This window comes from Labrus bergylta, chromosome 1, assembly GCF_963930695.1.
Source record: "Labrus bergylta chromosome 1, fLabBer1.1, whole genome shotgun sequence".
Classification (NCBI taxonomy): domain Eukaryota; kingdom Metazoa; phylum Chordata; class Actinopteri; order Labriformes; family Labridae; genus Labrus; species Labrus bergylta.
In genome coordinates, this window is record NC_089195.1 from 30,689,458 (window position 1) to 30,709,354 (window position 19,897).

A 19,897-nucleotide genomic window follows, 5' to 3' on the forward strand; every position below is an offset into this window, starting at 1 on the left:
AGTGCAACAAAAATCACAACATCAACAAAAACAACATTTACTGCATCAAAAATGAATAATCAGCTCTCCATCCCCACCCACAGAGCACAAAGCTTCTTCCACAGCCCATACACTATTAAAGTCTTGCACATTGTCCATCATTTGATAATAGGCAAATTCTACCTTTAGTCTGGCCTTCAAAAGTCCCTCCAGAACCAGCACCGGTTCCACACAGCCAGTACCCTGAGCTCGGTTCTTGCGTGTAAGCCAAATGGCCAACTTAGCAGAGCCAGATAAAAAGTTCATCAGTGTATGTACAGTCTTTTTCTTTGCAGAATACTTTGGCCCAAAAACAAACACTGCATAAGAGAAATCCTCCCCGAGAGCTTCAAACAAGCTTTTCATAAGGACAAACAAGAGTGAGAGCCTGGGACACTCAACAAACAGATGAGACAAAGTTTCAGTTAGTGAACAAAACAAACACTCCTCTCCCACCCCTGGATCAATGTGCGCTCTGTATCTGTTCGTGGCTATACCCCCATGCACAACTCTCCACTGGAGATCTGCTGTTCTCTTCTCAACAGGCCGCTTGTACAGGGACCGCCAGCTGCCTTTCGGGGAAACCTCTGGGCCAAAAAACTCAATCCACCTCGACTCTTTCACTCCCGACAGACCACGAAGATGTAGGATCTTAACACAGGACTGATAGAGTGCCTTTTTCCCTGCATCCTGGAACTTTCCCAGAACAGGAGTACTAAAGGACAGCAGTCCACCTCCTCTTTCCTGCCACTCCCCGACATCTGGGGTAACAGACAAAGATGGGAAGCTGTATTCGCCCTCTTCACTCCACTGCTCACACAGATTCTCAATTTTTAGAAATGTCACAAGTTTTACTGGAAGTGCAGCAAAGACTTCCTCCACCACTCTTTCAACCACCCGGCTGGAGGTGATATTGGTCCTTTCTTTGAGGGCGTCCAGGGTCAGTCTTACCAGGTGACCCAGTTTTGTGCAGCCTGCCTCTCTGAAACTGGCCCGGAGACTGGCTGACTGCAAAGTTGGAGTCCTTATGAAATCATTAAAAAATAACGGTTCCTCAAAGATCCACATTCCCGGACTCTCAGTTTTTTCCCTTTTGAATGTGTACATTTTCCATGCCTGCATTACAGACATATAAAAGGATGTTAATCCAGTGAGATCCACCTCCTCAAGCTTTAACAGAAAGAGCTGCTTAGTGTACCCCAGCCGTCCAGCTCTCCTCAGCAGCAGTCGAGCGATGTCCATCCAGCTGGGACCACAAGTGAAAAGGAGTCTCTGTGCAGTCTGGAGTCTGAATGAGGCAATTTTTGACTGAATGTCTATAAGTCCATGTCCCCCTTCAGCCACCGGCAGGTAGAGGACTGCCGCCTGGACCCAGTGTTTGCCTGACCAGAAGAAGTCCAGGATGGCCCTTTGAATGTCCTCCACCAGCCCTCTTGGAGGTGTCAAAGCCACAAGTCTGTGCCAGAGAGTCGAGGCAACCAAGTTATTGACCACCAGAACTCTTCCCCTATACGACAACTGGGGTAGCAACCATTTCCATTTAGACAACCGAGCGCACACTTTCTCCCTAACTCCCTCCCAGTTTTTACTTTTAAAGCCCTCGGTACCCAAATAAACCCCCAACACCTTCAACCCCTCCCTCCCCCACTCAAGTCCACCCGGCAGACTGGGCACTGCCTGGTCCCTCCACTCTCCCACCAATAAGGCACCACTTTTTTCCCAGTTCACCCGTGCAGCTGTTGCCCTTTCATACAGGGACAGGGTGTCCCGCAGACACCGAACGTCCCCCCTGATTGGAGATGAAGATGTTTACATCATCAGCATAGGCAGAAATTGTAGGGGGACATTCAATGCTACAGGCCGCGGGCAAAGAAAGCCCGCTGAGCCGGTCCCTCAACCTGCACAGCAAGGGCTCAACAGCCAAGCTGTACAGCTGCCCGGAGATGGGACAACCTTGTCTGATCCCTCGCCGTACAGGGATTGGCCGACTCAACCCCGCCCCCATCTTCACCAAACACTGTGCATCCTGATACAACAAACCAACTAATGACACAAAACCATCCCCAAAACCAAAAGACCTCAGTGCAGAAAACAAATACGAGTGATCCACCCTGTCAAACGCCTTCTCTTGATCCAGAGACACAATGCCAACATTTAGATTATAGATTTTACACACATCAATGACATCTCTGATAAGAAAAACATTATCCATGATTGTCCGGTCTGGAACACAGTAACTCTGGTCTTTATGGACCACACTTCCCAGAACGTCCTTTAGTCTGTTCGATAAAGCTCTGGAGAGGATCTTGTAGTCCGCACAAAGCAAAGCAACCGGCCTCCAGTTTTTTAACAATGCCAGGTCACCTTTCTTGGGGAGCAAGGAAAGAACTGCTCTCTTACAAGAACCAGGAAGAGACCCGGTCCTGCAACACTCCATTAAAACACTATGCAGGTCAGACCCAAGGATATTCCAGAACCTCTTAAAAAGTCTGTGGACAACCCATCTATTCCAGGTGCTCTTCCTGTTGCCATCTGAGTGACAGCAGCAGTGAGCTCCTCCAGAGACAGCTCCCCTTCCAGAAGAGACCTCTCCTCCACACTGAGCTGAGGGAGACCCTCCAGGAGCTCCCTGCGACACTCCTGGCTGCAACTCTCTGCTCCAAACAGATCCTCATAGAACTGCATGGCGTGACTGCTCATTTCCTTTGGATCAGCTGTTATTCGACCTCCTGGCAGTTTCAGACAAGTCAGCAGCTTTTTTTGAGCCACAGATCTCTCAAGATTGAAAAAGAAAGACGTTGGGGCATCCATGTCTTTGAGTTGAAGGAAACGACTCCGCACAAGAGCTCCCTTCACCCTCTCCTGCAGGAAAGAGCTCAACTCCATACGTTTCTCCTTCAGCAGGGTACCAGCGGTGGGATCCACACTCCCATTTAACCCCTCCTCAAGGTTCTTAATGTTGTCCTCAAGATTTTTAATGACTGTTTTTAATCTAGCAGAAGAGTGTGACGTGTACTGCTGACAAAAAACACGAATCTGAGCTTTACCAACCTCCCACCAAAGCTTCAAAGAATCAAACTCAACTTTTCTTAATTGCCACTGATCCCAAAAACACCCAAAGTTTTTACAGAAAACATTGTCCAGTAGAAGCTTGTTATTAAAATGCCAGAAGGACTTAGCCCTTTCACCTGGTGAAATAATCAGCTCCACACTAACAAAATGGTGATCAGTGAAGCCGACAGGCAGAATATTACAATGAATTAATCTGGGGTTGAGAGTTCTGGAGATGTAAACCCTATCCAGTCTAGCTGCACACACCCTGTTACTGTTAACCCTGACCCATGTATACTGTCTGGATTGTGGATGTTTCACTCTAAATGTGTCCAACAAATCCAGGTGAGAGATGACAGTGTTTAAAGTCTGGGATGAATGTGGATGTGGCTCCTCTCCTATTCTATCCACGGTGAAATCAAGTGTGCAGTTAAAATCACCACCAAGAATGATCTGATCCTGATTATAGATCACTAACTCCTTTTGGAGGCGGGTATAGAAAGCTACCCTTTCAGCTCCATTATTTGGAGCATAAATATTAGTGAAGCAGAAAACAGTGTCCTCTATTTCTGCTCTTACAATTAAAAGCCTTCCCTTTACAATTTCAGCACAAGAGACGATCTTTACATTTGCAGATGCTCTAAACAAAATGGCTACTCCTGCACTAAAGTTGGTGCCATGGCTAAGGTAGTTAGAGCCCTCCCACCATAAACCCCAATCTGTCTCATCTGATGGTGTGGTATGAGTCTCTTGTAAAAACAAGATATCAATGTTTTTCTGAGTTGAGATCTCAGAGATAAGGCCCCTTTTCTGTCTGTCTCTCCCACCATTAATGTTAAGAGATCCTATCTTAAGACCCCTCATAGAAAGATCAGAGAGAAAGAACAGACAAGTAGACACAAACAGGGAGCAGTAGAAGAAGAAAAACACCTTGTGATGCATGATCATTTCTTTGTCTTCTTCACACTCTTACGTCCAACTTTCCTCAGTGCGGTGATGTGCTTTTTAAGACGGAACCGTTTTTTCGCATCCAGGAGGTCAAACCCAACCTGTCTTTTCAGTATGCTGACTGACTTTATGAACTTTTCAGTATCACTAAAGTAGTCACTTATTTTTACTGATTTGTTGTACGTTTCATCCATAAATTGATTGATTGACTCTAAAGAATAAAGACCAGAGCCACTATTTGGCAAATCAGCAATGGATGCATTGTCTGACTCATAATCTTCATCCATGTCCTCTCCTTCACATGATGCCTGGCTACAACACACTGTCTTACCTTCCTTCAATGAAACATCTACAACTGCAGAACTTGTGGAATCTTCAGTTTTATCATTATCTACAGTCTGTGATTTTTCTGTAGCCTGAGAGCTGGTCGAAGCCACTTCTACCTCAGCCACGGCCTCAGCACAAGGCGCAGGCGCGGACGCGGCCCCCGCCCCGCGCGGACGCGGCCTCCGCCCCGGGCGCGGACGCGGCCTCCGCCCCGGGCGCGGACGCGGACGCGGCCCCCGCCACATGCGCCACACTAACAGAGCCGCCCGCGTCAGCGGCAGCACTAGCCGCCTCCTGCTGTCTGTGCGGACACGCAAAACGTTTGTGTCCCACATCACCACACTCAAAACACTTCAGTTGTCCCGAGCTCGCATACACCATATAAGAAGCGTCACCGTGTTTCACTCTAAAGGAAACCTCCAGAGTCTGTGTGGGCGAATCCAAAAACATGAACACCTGACGCCGCAAAGATTGAACATGTTTCAGTTTGGGATCTTTACACCCTAGACTCACAGTTTTGAAACCACTCGCAAACTTCCCAAACCTGCGGAGTTCGTTCTCTAACAAGTTGTTAGAAATAAACGGCGGAACACCGGATACGGTGATCCGCGTAGAGGGAACCGACAACGGGGAAACCTGCACAAACAAATCCCTAATGAACACACCACTCTCAATCAGCTGATACACAAGAGGCTCACTCTTCAGAAAAACAACCACAGCCTTGTTCATTCGGGATGCATACAAGAGTTTATCATGGCCTACCTGTTCACCTGCAGCTAACAGAACCTCCTCCACGGTGACAGTACCGTTCGGAGGGACTATCCGAACTCCCTGTCGGAGAGTCGGAGGTGGCGTCTCAGCAGACGCCATTCCTCCCTCCAACCCCTCCAACGATCTGTCTTACACAGCCAACAACACTCAATACAAATATGAAAACAATCTGACCTGATCATGCACTTTGAAAACAGTAGAAAGGATAGCAAACAATTCAATCTCCGCGCCACTCGCAACACCACCACCGTCACTCACACTCACACTCACACTCACCGGAAACCGGAAACGGGAAACGGAAACGGAGAGGAGAGAGGGAGAGAGAGAGAGACAGAGAGAGACAGAGAGAGACAGAGAGAGACAGAGAGAGAGACAGAGAGAGACAGAGAGAGAGACAGAGAGAGACAGAGAGAGACAGAGAGAGACAGAGAGAGATACAGAGAGAGATGCCACTACAGCTAGTGCAGCACGGATAAGCTCCTCCACTACTGTGGGTCTACCTGCTGAAGGTGTTTATAAACTGATGTCTCATTGTCTTAAGTCCAACATGATTAAAATAAGTTGGCTGTGGTTCTTACTCTTGGGCAAAGAAGTGGCTGAGGATGCTTTTTCTCACTGCAGCGTTCGCGACTACAATCGCCGCTGCAGCTCCGAGCGATAAACACATTTAGTTCCGGAAAGATTTTCACAATAAAAGTCCCTTAAGTGGGTGTTATAAGCTGCTGCAACTTAACACATCTGAGACGTGTGAAAATAAATACTTCAAACCAAACAGATTCAGTTAGAAGCTTCAGTAGCTAATAGGTAAACAAACAGTGACTAAGACATCTAATATTTAAGCTCATAAAGGCTCAATTTAAAACAATAAATGGATTATCTTTCATCTCAGGTTTATTTGCAGCTAAATCAGCCTTTGATGCTGTCTTTGAGACTAACCAGCCTCAGAATAATAAAAATAAAAAAAATACTAAAATACTCTTTACACTGTTCATGATTGACACAAAGATCCTTTTAGTATTTTCTTAAATAGTTTAAACATTTCCCTTCATAGAACAGCTGATTACTTGAACATATAATTTTTGATTATTTATCCATCATTATGTATATTTTGTTTTTTGGCTATGAGAAAATGTTTATCAGAAAAGATAAATCTTTGTTAAGATTTGCCTTTAATTAAAAAAACTTTGAGATTAATTTCCTCTCGTCCTTTTTTCACGAGAGATGCGTTGTTAAAAAAAAGTAACTAAGTAACTTTTACTTAAAGTACATTTTAAACAAGTTACTTTTTACTTTTACTTGAGTACATTTTTAATCTGGTACTTTTACTTGTACTTAAGTAACATTTTAGCAAAGTAACAGTACTTTTAATTGAGTAGAATATATTAGTACTCTTTACACCTCTGGCAGCGAGTCTGTTTTCGCCGGAGTACGCTGCAGGCACGCGTCAAGCTGGACAGACTATGACAGCCCGGACAGGAAGTCAGACAAGGAAAAGCACAGAGCGTCCAGTCAATTTTAAAATTAAACACAATATGCAGACTCACGATCGTATTTTTCATCACTTTATCAACATGACGTCAAAACAGGTACCGAATTAACCACAATGCATCCTCAGAAAGACAAAGCAACATGTTGTTTGCATGTTTTACTCTTTATTCCCGCGGGATCTTGTAGTTGTCCTGTGATGTGTCATAGGTGTGCTGACGTCCCAGAAACAGATCCAGTGTGAATGGGCGCGAGCCGTCCGAAGGAGCAAAACCGAGGCGCTGACGGACCGCGGCACACACGGAATATGTGTGAATTGGGGTTTAGGCTCCTTGAAATTGTTGGTTGACGGCCTGCCAGAACAACCCCCAAACCCCCCAACCCCCACCCCCTTACTCCCTATCCCTCTTCCTGAATTTTATCCCATCTCTCCCCCTATCCCTTTCCAAGCCCGGCGCAGTCTAGGCCTGTGAAGGCTGATGAGCCCGGGATCAGGCCGAAGATTTCTGACTTTTAATAAGGCAGTTTTTTGTTGTTGGTCTTTTGTATAAAGTTTAATTTTATACAAAAGACCAACAACCAACATTTGTATTTTAGTGTGTCGTGAGTTTATGAAGATAAAGACTGTAAAGATTGCACAAAGTAGTAGTTGCAATAATGAGCTTAAACTGCACATCATTTACAAGTAAAAAGATATTTATTAAAAAAGATTTCTAAAATAAGAGAAAATGTCTATCCACAGGCAACACTCTCTAAAGAACACAAGGGGAGGCTCTCAGCGTACTGAAACACCATGTAAGACCATCACATCATCTGCATAGAACATCAGCACACTTATACTGTGTTTTTTTAAAGGTGCTCTATGGAGTTTTGGTAGAGTCATGTGAAATTTGGAGAAATGTACAGATTCTGTGGTATGTGTTCATTACTCTATATGCTTCTATAGAAGTACAATGTGACAGAGGAAAGCAGAGAGATGATCACCAATGACCAAAGTGACTACAACAACAGCAAAGACAGGAAATGTGGAAAGCCTAAATAAGTGGGTGGGCAACAGGAGGTACCTGAGAAATTAGTTTAAAAAGGCATTTAATGCAGATATGTTGAGATGAGAAGAACAAATATGTTTAAATATCTGAGTACTTTTCACATTGCGAATTAAGTCAAAGGTTTTCATGCAGTGGCTCATTTTTCTTCTGCTAATTAAAACGTGCAGTAGATCTGATCAAACTCGTAGCTCTCTCCTTCATCACTCGTATGACTATCATTACAAGCTCCAATGTTTTGTCAGTGGTTATAATGCCACTGATGGGACTCCAAAGCCCCCTGCAGTAACAGACGGGTGATGTCACTCTGGCTTAGTCCATTCATTCTTACAGGCTGTGGTTGCACACCAGAGAAAAATTAGATACATTGAAAACCAACATTTTAAACATCTATTCCACATACTATATTTGACCTAGCCTCCAGTGACTCCGGTGACTCCATCGGTCCACCCCATGTTGAGCCTGGTGTATATTGGATGATGGTGTTTAGTCCAGCCATCACGGTCCTCTCCACCTTCCTGTGCCTGACTTTTGTTTATCTCTGCAGTCAGAATGCAGGTAAATACACTACAATCACTTTTTACCTGTTAAGTATAGACATTATGAATCGACTAAAATACAAATGAATCATATTGATTGTGATGGATCATTGAATGAATGAAGTCATTGTCTAACAAGAAACCTTTTATTTATGATTCTACAGATGAAAAAGATCAAATGACTGAGAGAAGACCTGACATGGGAGAGGAAAGTACAGTGAATCAGGTAAGGACTTTCTTTGGTATTTTCATGGTCTCAGAACCATTAGACATCTTTGCAGCAGTAGAGACTCTGTACTAATGACACTCATGTTACTGTGTCTGATTACCTTTCAGGATGAAGACGCATGTTTCACCAGAGTTGTGTTCTTGTGTGTCGATGGACGGAACAAATAGATTGGCTTTGTCTGAGCGGACATCACACAAGCTCCACTTCAAACGTCTCACAAAGTCTTTAGAGTCCGAGTTTAAAGATCTGTTATTCTTGTACACAGTGATGATGCGTTTTGTGGGCGGAGTCAAAATGGTGTCAGAAAGTCAGCTAGTGGTGTTGAATTAACTGTTTGTTTGTTTGTTTTCTGGCTTCTTGCTTTCACTTGATAAGACGGTGTATAGAGTAGTAAACAGGAAAGAGAGTGGGGGGAATAACGTGGTAATGGAACCCAGACCCGTCCACCCAGAGGACCAGAGCTTTCTCACATTCGGGGCAACCCAACCGCCAGGCCAACTGTGCTCATGAATTAACAATTGGTTCTTCGGCAGATGTTCAGCAGAAGCAGCTTTTGAAGACCCTTGTTTACTATCACAATGACGTTAATCATCCTACTACGACGCTCGATGGCTGATTATCATCCAATTTGTCAATGTCTTCAGACACATTCACGTTGTTAGGGAAGAGTTTGTGGAGTCACAGAGTACATTTAAAGACATGAATATTATTTTCACCATCTATTTGTAATACATATTCAAATTAATCAAAGTACGTTGTTGGTGTATCTCTGTTAAAAGGTGAAGCAGATCTAAGAAAGGTTGAGCCCAACAGGAGCCACAAAAAAGTGAAAAGATTGATGACAAAATTCAACAGAAATTCTAATTGATTCCATGAGAACCTTTATTCAAGGTTGTCATTTTTTACATAGTTTGGGTAAAATATGGTCAAATCTAAGTTGGGCAACCTCAGAGCAGAAAGAGCCTTGCCTTCCACATGATACTGAGGCTCCTGTTTGTTAAATTAATAAATTGTTAAATTGCCAATGTGTCTTGTTTCTTCAGATTTTAATCATCGAATCCAATTAACAAATGAGCTGTTTTTTCATGTTTTTTCAAGTTTTTGAATTTTCACATACTCAGCTCTGCTACTCATCCCACAGTGCATGTTCCTTACAAATGTGGCACCATTTAAAAGGGAAATAAACAGTCTTTCCAAAGTTATAAGATTTATTGCCAAGAAGCATTGTTCCAACAAAGAAATAAATCTACCAAACACAAATGTCCTTACTTTTTGTTCGATGTTTATGTCAACATTGCAAAATTATTTTTTTGTTCCTCTGGTCTTAGGCCTGTTACATCCTAGATGTATTAAGAGCAGAATAGGTGCAGAAGTCAGAAGTCTGCGGTTCCTTCTTCTTCTTTGGTCTCTTTGATTTCTGACGGATTTCCACAGCAGCATAGCACACATCGTCATCCTAAGATTGGATATTTGTCATTTAGAAGCCCAACCTTGAACATATTTAATGCTTTGATACATTACACTTTAATGATAGATACCTGGCTCTGTCTTGGATGACCTCTCGTGTCAGGTCTTTGCTGATCAACAGGATGTTCTTCAGCTGCAGGAATAAATATAACATCAGTACAGCACAATGAAACTCACACAGTGGAAGAGACATTAAGGTGTCTTTGTGATTAAAACACTTAAGTGGATACTGTACATATTCTAGAAAAAGTGAGGTAGTTACCCTTCTTACAGCAGTGATAGACCACAAGTGAGGAGAGGAGAGCGGAGACAATAGATACAACTGGACACAGACAGAAGATCAGAATCCAGCACTCATTACAGTCCTGAGGCATCTTGGGGGGAGGAGTCTCATTCGTTTCTGCATCTAAATGAAAGTTGTGTTGATTACGTTCCTTTAACTCTGATCTACAGAAAAATTCCTAAAAAGTTGGGACATGTGGAATCTAAAAAACATTGAATCCCCATATTTCAATGAAAATAGCTCAAAGACAACGTAAATTGTTGAAACTGTGATATTTTATTGTTTTTGGAAAATGAAATGACCAGTTTGAATTTGATGCCAACAACATGATTCAAAAAAGTTAGGATGGTGTCAAGGAAAATTATGGGGACACGTCGGACAAAAGCACCAAATTTTTTCCACATAGTCTCCATCACAATAGCTTTCAATTTTCACTTTGCACTTCATCAAGTTGGCGGTTCTAAGATGGCGACCATGTAAAGTCTATAAGTGCCAATATGTCTTCCAAGCCACTTAGAAAGTCAATCTTGGTGTCAATATATACATTTTCTGGGTAGAGGAATGCATTAAAATATGTGGAAAAAATGTGGTGCTCTTGTCGGATGTGTCTCCAGTCTTCCCAAATCTGGTTCTAAGCTGCCTGACTAAAAGGCTGAAAAATGGTAAAAAAAAAACCCAAAAAAGAACGAGGTTAACTGGCAACAAGTTTCCAGCTTGTCTCCTCCCGCCTCAACCAAAGCCAGCAAGAGGCTCTTTCTGCTGCCTCCCCCAACCTGCCAAGCAGCTGCCTTCCTCTCCCTTCCTTCCACACAGACCCCTGGAAGCCACTTACAGTATATAAGCCGAGTCCTGATAGGCTCAGGTGTAACCAGTTGAACTAATGGCCTTCCTGACTCCGCCTCCTGTCTACCAAGCCAGGAATCCAAACAAATGCGCCATGCGAGAAGGCGTCAACCATCCATAACTCAAGTAGTGTAGTCAATCAATCAATCAATCAATATTTATTTGTATAGTGTGTAGTGGAAAAATACCATCTGTCTGTTGCCTTCATTTGACCTGAAAAGATTAGGATGATCGTGCATCATTTAGCAATTAGAAACTGTTTCTCTGTATGGCCTTGGTCTGTATCTCCAACAGGAACACTCCTCAGGATCTGGGTACAGCATGACCTTAGATCAGTGCCTTCCTGACAAAGTAGTTTCTGTTGATGTTCCTCCCTACCAGGTGCCTTATAGAAGCTTGCATAGATAAATCACCAGGCAAACTAGCAGAAGACGTAGTCACTAGGGCAAGCTGAAACCAATGACGATGTATCACTCATGTATATGCAAAATACCTACACCCTGTGAAAGTATAAATATGCTCTGCAACCTGGACTGCCCCGGGAGTCTTTGATGCACTTGTAACTGATGTTAATTTTGTAGCTGATTACCCCTTTTGCAAAATAACTTTTTCCTATATGCAATAAAATACACAAAGACAAAAGACTTTGACTTGAGATCTTTCATTACCAACAGAAAAATCCACAACAAGCGTCAACTCATAACAAGTGTTATCTCGAGACACTTTGCTAAAAGCAGGTAAAAGACCTTACTCATTGTTATGGTTGTTCTGGCAGCCCGTCAACCAACGATCTCGAGGAGCCTAACCCCCAATTCACACATACACGCCACGGTCTGTCAGTCAGTCAATACGATCGTGAGTTCATATATTGTGTTTTATTTTGAAATTGACCGGATGCTCTGTGTGTTTCCTTGTCTGACTTCCTGTCCATACTGATATTCATATTCTGTCCAACTTGATGCGTGCCTGCAGCGTACTCCAGCGAAAACAGACTCGCTGCGTATTTGAAAGGGAGCAGAGGGTAGTGCCGTTGGTGGCACGCGCTGGAGACAGACCGCAGCGCGCCCTGTGTGAACACAACAATAGACTAGTGTGGCAGCTAAGTAACGTAGTGCGCGGCGCTGACGGACCACCGCGCACACGGAGTATGTGTGAATTGGAGGGTAAGAGAGCTCAAGAGCTCCCATGAAGGTAGGTGGTTAGTGACTGAGATTTACAGATAGATACATGCAGTAATATGATGAACTGTATATGCACAGAGAGAGAGAGAGGAGCTCAAGGCGCCAGTTCCCCCGGTAGTCTAAGCCTATAGAAGCGTAACTAAGAGCTGATCTACATCAGCCCTAACTATAAGATTTATCAAAAAGGAAAGTTTTAAGTCTATTCTTAAAAATACAGACTGTGTCTGCCTCCCGGACTCCGGCTGGAAGATGATTCCAGAGGAGAGGAGCCTGATAACTGAAGGCTGTACCTCCCATAGTACATTTAGAGACTGTAGGTACCACTAGCAGGCTCGCATTCTGGGACCGTAGTGTTCTCGAGTGGCAGTACGGCACTAGTAGCTCCTGAAGATAAGATGGTGCCTGGTCATTTAGAGCTTTGTAAGTGAGAAGAAGGATCTTGAATTCTATTCTAGATTGTATAGGGAGCCAGTGCAGAGAAGCCAACACAGGAGTAATGTGGTCCCTTTTCCTAGTTCTAGTCAGTACACAAGCTGCAGCGTTCTGGACTAGTTGAAGAGTCTTTAGAGACTTACCAGAGCACCCTGACAAAAGAGAATTACAATAATCCAACCTGGAGGTAACAAATGCATGAACTAGTTTTTCTGCATTATTTTGCGACAGGATCTGCCTGATCTTAGATAAGTCCAGGCCAGAGAACCCGAAAGGGTATGTTCTTTGGCTGCTAGGTCCGTGCGAGCCGACTCTAGTTTTGTTAAGAGTCATCGAGCGAGAGAAGAGGGCCGTGGTAGGGTAGACCGAAAATATCAGAAAATAGTTTATTATTATTGAATAAATAATTACTATAAGTGTGATTGATCTAATTATAAACACACTAGTGTACAGATTGAACTACTGTTGATGTAGCACGTAGCAGCCACGTTCAGTTTGTATGCTCCCTAAATCTGGAACAAACTCCCAGAAAACTGCAGGTCTGCTGAAACTCTCAGCTCTTTTAAATCGAGGTTGAAGACACATCTGTTTACAGCTGCCTTTCAATAAACAATTTGAATGAGATTTGAAATCTTAACTCTGCACTGTAACTTTTAACTCTTTTTATATTTTTACTTTATTTATTTCAATTAATTTCATTTTAATTATTTTTTATTTGAACACATTTTCAGATTTAATAATTTCAGTCATTTTTAAATTTCCTATTTTAATGTTTCTTTTCTTTCCTCTGTCATGATGCTTTTGATGTTTTGTGTGAAGCACTTTGAATTGTTGTTGAAATGTGCTCTATAAATAAACTTGCCTTGCCCTGTAAGAAAGAGTCTCAGTGCTAAACTGGCACTTCCTGCAGTCCTGACTTGTCACCCGTTAAAAGTGTTTTTGAGCTTTATGAAAGGTGTAAAAGGAGTCCTTGAACTGTTGAACATTTTAAATCCTACATTAAGCAAGAATGGTAAAACATTACCCTCTTAAAGTTACAGAAACTGGTCTCCTGTGTTGTTTAAAGAAAAGTGTGATGCAACAGAGCGGTACACATGACCCTGTGCCAACTTTTGAAAAGTGTTGCTGGCCTTAAATTCAAATTGGCGTATCATTTTCTGTAAACATTTTATGTTTTCTTGTGATTATTTTTTTTAAAAATCAGGGTTTCAATATTTTCAAATTCATCACAATCAGTTTTGTTTACTTTTGACAACTTTTTGACCAAAAAAACAACATCTTGAGAAAGTCAATGTTCTTAATTATTTTTTTTTTAGTATTTAACTTTGCAGACAAGTTGAGTCTTTCTGAATGTATGTATATATATGTGTGTGTGTGTGTGTGTGTGTGTGTGTGTGTGTGTGTGTGTGTGTGTGTGTGTGTGTGTGTGTGTGTGTGTGTGTGTGTGTATGTGTGTGTGTGTGTTCACACCTCTTCTTTTTTCACTTCTCAAATACCTCCTGATCGTCCATTTATTTCAGCTATATTAATTACATTTCAGTTAATAGTATTTCTGCCACTTGTCTTTCGAGTTAGTTGTAGTCATATTGGTCATTGATGATCTGGTGATCATCATCCTGTACAACATTTTCTCTGCAAATTAATAATTAATTTTACAAAAGTATGAATGTGTTGTCTGATGAGCTTAGCAGATGATGTTTATGGTCTGACATCATTATTTCAGAGAATGATTTATTTGTAATATTCAAATTATTGAATCCACTGAAATCACAGTCACACAAAGACAGAGCGTACTTACTGAATATGATTCTTGTTGTGATGTTGCTGAAGCTGTAAATATCTTTAGAAGTTATGTGTTCCTTTTCCTCCACTTTTATTTCTTCAGTTCCACAGTAGTAAAGACCTTCATCTGACTCAGTGATGTTCAGGATCAGCAGGTCGTAGGATTCAGAGGACTGGTTCTTCAATGAGTGGAAATTAGGAGGAAGATTTTGTTTCAGTCTATTGTTTACTTTCAGAACAAGTGAAGGCTGGTTCTCATGAGAACAGTTCCTGTACCACACGATGTAAACTCCAGTTGATGTTTTGCAGTCACAGTAGAGAATGATGTTGTCTCCTGGTCTGACCGTCACCTTCAACTCTGATCCACAAACACAGTCAGGACTCAAGGAAACTACAGCTGGAATTCAAACAAGATCATAACAGCAGTTTAAAATGTGCACAGCTATACAGGAAGACAAAATGACAAGGGCACTAAAACGTTAGTATTCTTCTTTTAATGTAAAAACATCCTTGTATTAAATCATCCAAACTATTAATCAAAAGAATTACCTAAGACCAGGAGCAGAACAACGTGACGGCCCTCCATGAGTGACGAGGTCTGACATGTGAAGACAGAGACACAGGTCTCACTGACATCACACCCATGTAGATGTTTCCATTAAAGGAAGCAGACGCTGTGATTGGCCAGTGAGGTGGAACATTTTTTTTTTTTTTTTTTTTTTTTTTTGCAGATGCCACCCAATGTGACATTTTAGACTTTGATGTCTTATTCTCTCATTGTGTCTTTCCCTAACATTCTCAATTAACTTTTAATGCTTTAATTTATTTTCATTTAATTGCTCTTCGTACGTCTTTAGTTCTTGCACGGATTACAAGACTCCATGGACGGTCAGAAGACGTTCAGAATAACTTAGAAGCAACTTCTCATGAGACAAGTGGTGTTTAAGATGATGTTACATTAGCAGATGTGTTTTCTTGATTAAAGTGCGACCATGTCTGGTTTTGAATGTTGGTTTAGGCAGGAACCTGTTCTCCCCTCTTTCCAGTACTGCGTTCTGCCTCTAGATGTTTTAAATTTAGACATGAGAATGCAGACGAAAACCCCACTGAACATGTGCTACACTCTGCTTCATAAGTGCAACCAGAGCTGACCTCATTTGATCTCACAAAGGTGGGACGTGGTCACCCATATGACATAGATTCAGATATATTGATTGACTGATAGAACGTTATTGTCAGAGAGAACTCTCAATAATGTTTTGCATATCTCAGCCGCTCCATTTGGAATATAAATAATTAAAGACAATATAAAAATATGCAAACATTTGACCCAACATTCAAACACCAAACAAGTATTCAGAAGCCTTTAATGTGCTTTGATCTGAGCTTATTCTCCATATTTAATTTTAGGATTGACTGCTGTATGAAAGAGTGCACCGTTCATTCCTTAAAACTGACTGGTGCACTCCTGCATGTGTAACAGAGTTAGAATCTACCTCTATGTTGAATTTTTACAAACAGATAAGGCTGTCGCTACATGGTGGTTTAATAGAGCAACTGTGAGCTGTATTGGTCGGGCCACTAGCTGTTCACACGTAGCTCAGCAATGGAAAACTCTCCCCAGCTGAAGATGTGAGTCCTTTGAATTTGCATGAAACAGTACTGATTACTGTGTTCTGTTGATTTAAACACCAGAATAAAAAAGTGAACCAGAGTGAGAGCAACTCCTGTGTAGTTGCTTGTCTAGAAGTATCTTTGGTGTCTGCAGAGCAGTTGAATGTCCAACTGAGGTTTTGCTTGACTTTAGACACCCAGACACAAAACACCTCAACAAAGGGTGTGGAGCAGACTTGTTTTCTGCAGCAGAGTGTCAAGTTAGACGAGGGTCTGTTCATCGCTTTGGGTTTCCTGTGAACTAATCTGATCGTTCTTGGAAATGTGTGGTGGAGAAAACAAGAAATTGCATGTAAACTCAGAGGGGCTCAGAGTCCAGACAGAAAAAAGGGACCACTCTGATACTCAAGGGTTCAAGGTCAAACTTATTGATTTGACAAAGGTTTTACTATACCAAAAGTGAAGAACATAGTGACCACTTTTGTCAGTGATGCTGAGTGTGTGTTTGTGTGTGTGTGTGTGTGTGTGTGTGTGTGTGTGTGTGTGTGTGTGTGTGTGTGTGTGTGTGTGTGTGAGAGAGAGAGAGAGAGAGAGAGTGGATGATGGAAACAAAGTGTGGTTGTTGCTGCTCTGACACAGACAAGACAAACCACAAATAAGCCACCAACAGAATGGGAGGCGTTGTGACAACATTACAATCATACAATAAGTTATTTTGAAGTTCATCAGTAATGTTCAAAATATATATTACATATAAGTCATCAACAGAAGACAGACGAAACATGGTGCCACATTATCCATTTGAAAACCTCTGAATTTCTCATCTCATTGGGAACTCATCATTTGTTGTTGTTTTCTAGCCACAACACAAACTTTTTTTATTGAACCAGGATTCATGCAGTCATGCACATAACCCTTCCACACATCGTGCTCACTGCAGTGGACAGCTATTCAGAAGCCTTTATCCACTAAGTTCATAGAGTTTGATAGATTGGTTTCACATCAGCCACTTCAGCAGACGTTGGTAAGTCAATCCATACACTGCCACCCACTGGCCAGCAGTTGTAAGTGCACCAGAAATTTCTCAGAATCAAGATGGCTGACAGAAGGTTAGAAATGGGTTTTCTTTTGAGATCCTTAGTATAGAAATGTTGACGGCCTCAGTGTTGGCCTCTCTACCTGTTTGTTCTCTCTTTTGCTTGCTGTGTTCTCCTTGTTGCAGGTAGATGTGGGTGGAGTCTGAGACGACTCTGTAATGCAGCACACCTGAGCATGCTGGTTTCAGGATGCTATAAAGCAGACCTGCTCAGTCCTCTCAACTCTTCCCTGGCCACCAGTCTGCCGTCAGCATTTGTTTGTATTGTAATGTGTGGTAGACATATACTCATTCATCCACACACACACACACACACACACACACGCACACACACTCATAACATTACTGACAAAAGTATAGTAAAACCTTCAAATAGATAAGTTTGACCTTGAACCCTTGAGTATCAGAGTGGTCCCTTTTTCTGTCTGGACTCTGAGCCCAACATGTCTTCTCTTGTGTATTATAAACTCTGTACATACAACAACCAAAGAGGGGAAATGAATCCTCACATTTTTACTTCCCACCATTCTTAACTGCTCTCTTAGGTTCCTCTGGATCGTTTGGTGGACGGCCTGCCTGAATGACCAACACCCCCTTGTTCCCTAACCTTCTTCCTGCATCTTATCCCATCGCCCACTATCCCGTTTTCAAGCATGACACAGTTTCGGTGGATGGCTGTTCTTCATGAGCCTGGATTTGCTCAAGATTTCTGCCTATTAATAGAAAGTTTTCTTGCCGCTGTAACTTTTGCTAAAATGTTGCTAAAGTGCTACGCTAATGATGCATTAACATTGGGACTTAGTTTGTAATATAGCAATGAGAAATGTCTTTTAACAGCTTTTTGTAAAGTGTCTGGAGATAACACTTGTTATGAATTGGCGCTATACAAAGAAAGATTGAACTTTTCTGCCAGTCATTTATTTGACAGTCTATAATTTAAATGTTTCTGGCACTTAAATAGTAACAGCTTTATATTCATATTTCTTCCATGGATCCATAACTTTTCATTATAGTAGTGAGTGTTGTTTCACGTGAGCTGTTTTCAGGCAATTTCTTGTTTTTATCTCAAGTTATCCATCTGACTGTATACACTCCACCACACGATTCCAAGAACGATCAGATAGATTCACAGTTAACCGAAAGTAACGAACAGACCCTCATGCAACTTCACACACTCTGCTGAAGAAAACAAGTCTGCTCAACCCCCTTTGAAGCGTGTGGTGTCTAAAGTCAAGCAAAACCTCAGGTGGATATTCAACTGCTCTGCAGCCACCACAGCTACTTCTAAACACGTTATTAGACATGGGTGACTGGTTGTGTCTCTCTGCATGTCTTGTTGAAGGAAGCCACAACTACACAGGAGTTGCTCTCACTCTGGTTCACTTTTTTATTCTGGTGTTTAAATCAACAGAACACAGTAATCAGTACTGTTTCATACAAATTCAAAGGACTCACATCTTCAGCTGGGGAGAGTTTTCCATTGCTGAGCTACGTGTGAACAGCTAGTGGCCCGACCAATACAGCTCACAGTTGCTCTATTAAACCACCATGTAGCGACAGCCTTATCTGTTTGTAAAAATTCAACATAGAGGTAGATTCTAACTCTGTTACACATGCAGGAGTGCACCAGTCAGTTTTAAGGAATGAACGGTGAACTCTTTCCTACACCAGTCAATCCTAAAATGAAATATGGAGAATAATCTCAGATCAAAGCACATTAAAGGCTTCTGAATACTTGTTTGGTGTTTGAATGTTGGGTCAAATGTTTGCATATTTTTATATTGTCTTTAATTATTTATATTGTAAATGGAGCCGCTGAGATATGCAAAACATTACTGAGAGTTCTCTCTGACAATAACGTTCTATCAGTCAATCAATATATCTGAATCTATGTCATATGGGTGACCACGTCCCACCTTTGTGAGATCAAATGAGGTCAGCTCTGGTTGCACTTCTGAAGCAGAGTGTAGCACATGTTCAGTGGGGTTTTCGTCTGCATTCTCATGTCTAAATTTAAAACATGTAGTGGCAGAACGCAGTACTGGAAAGAGGGGAGAACAGGTTCCTGCCTAAACCAACATTCAAAACCAGACATGGTCGCACTGTCATCAAGAAAACATCATCCTAAACAACACTTCTAAGTTATTCTGAACGTCTTCTGTCCATGGTGTCTTGTAATCCGTGCAAGAACTAAACACGTAATAAGAGCAATTAAATGAAAATAAATAAAAGCATCACAAGTTAATTGAGGATGTTAGGTAAAGACACAATGAGAGAATAAAACATCAAAGTCTAGAATGTCACATTGGGTGGCATCTGCAAAAAAAAAAAAAAAATGTTCCACCTCACTGGCCAATCACAGCGTCTGCTTCCTTTAATGGAAACATCTACATGGGTGTGATGTCAGTGAGACCTGTGTCTCTGTCTTCACATCTCAGACCTCGTCACTCATGGAGGGCTGACACATTGTTCTGCTCCTGGTCTCAGGTAATTCTTTTGATTAATAGTTTGGATGATTTAATACAAGGATGTTTTTACATTAAAAGAAGAATACTAACGTTCTACTTAGCTGCCACACTAGTCTATCGTTGTGTTCACACAGGGCGCGCTGCAGTCCGTCTCCGGCGCGTGCCACCATCGGCACTACGCTCTGCTCCCTTTCAAATACGCAGCAAGCTTTTTTTTCGCTGGAGTACGCTGCAGGCACGCGTCAAGTTGGACAGAATATGAATATCAGTCTGGACAGGAAGTCAGACAAGGAAACGCACAGAGCATCCAGTCAATT

General features: G+C 42.0%; 1 protein-coding gene and 1 long non-coding RNA gene across 3 annotated transcripts in view; one reads left to right on the forward strand and one right to left on the reverse strand.

Moving 5' to 3' along the window:
• The window catches only part of LOC109978641 (uncharacterized), a 39,367-nt gene extending 24,369 nt beyond the window's left edge, over positions 1-14,998 (reverse strand). Inside the window, exons 1-5 of one of the 2 annotated variants that reach the window (XM_065958196.1) lie at positions 14,952-14,998; positions 14,419-14,799; positions 10,144-10,287; positions 9,953-10,014; positions 9,613-9,870 (exon numbers count right to left, since the gene is read on the reverse strand). In XM_065958196.1, the coding sequence (XP_065814268.1) occupies positions 9,748-9,870; positions 9,953-10,014; positions 10,144-10,287; positions 14,419-14,799; positions 14,952-14,988 (747 nt within the window). In that variant the 5' untranslated portion in view covers positions 14,989-14,998 and the 3' untranslated portion in view covers positions 9,613-9,747. Of the gene's footprint in view, positions 1-9,612; positions 9,871-9,952; positions 10,015-10,143; positions 10,288-14,418; positions 14,800-14,951 lie in introns of those variants that run through there. The other variant, XM_065958233.1, reaches the window with a different exon arrangement.
• LOC109992785 (uncharacterized) lies at positions 8,070-9,312 on the forward strand. Its single transcript, XR_002278345.3, has 3 exons — positions 8,070-8,204; positions 8,350-8,411; positions 8,522-9,312. It is a non-coding gene; the product is annotated as an uncharacterized lncRNA (long non-coding RNA).
• Positions 14,999-19,897: the final 4,899 nt, after the last annotated feature.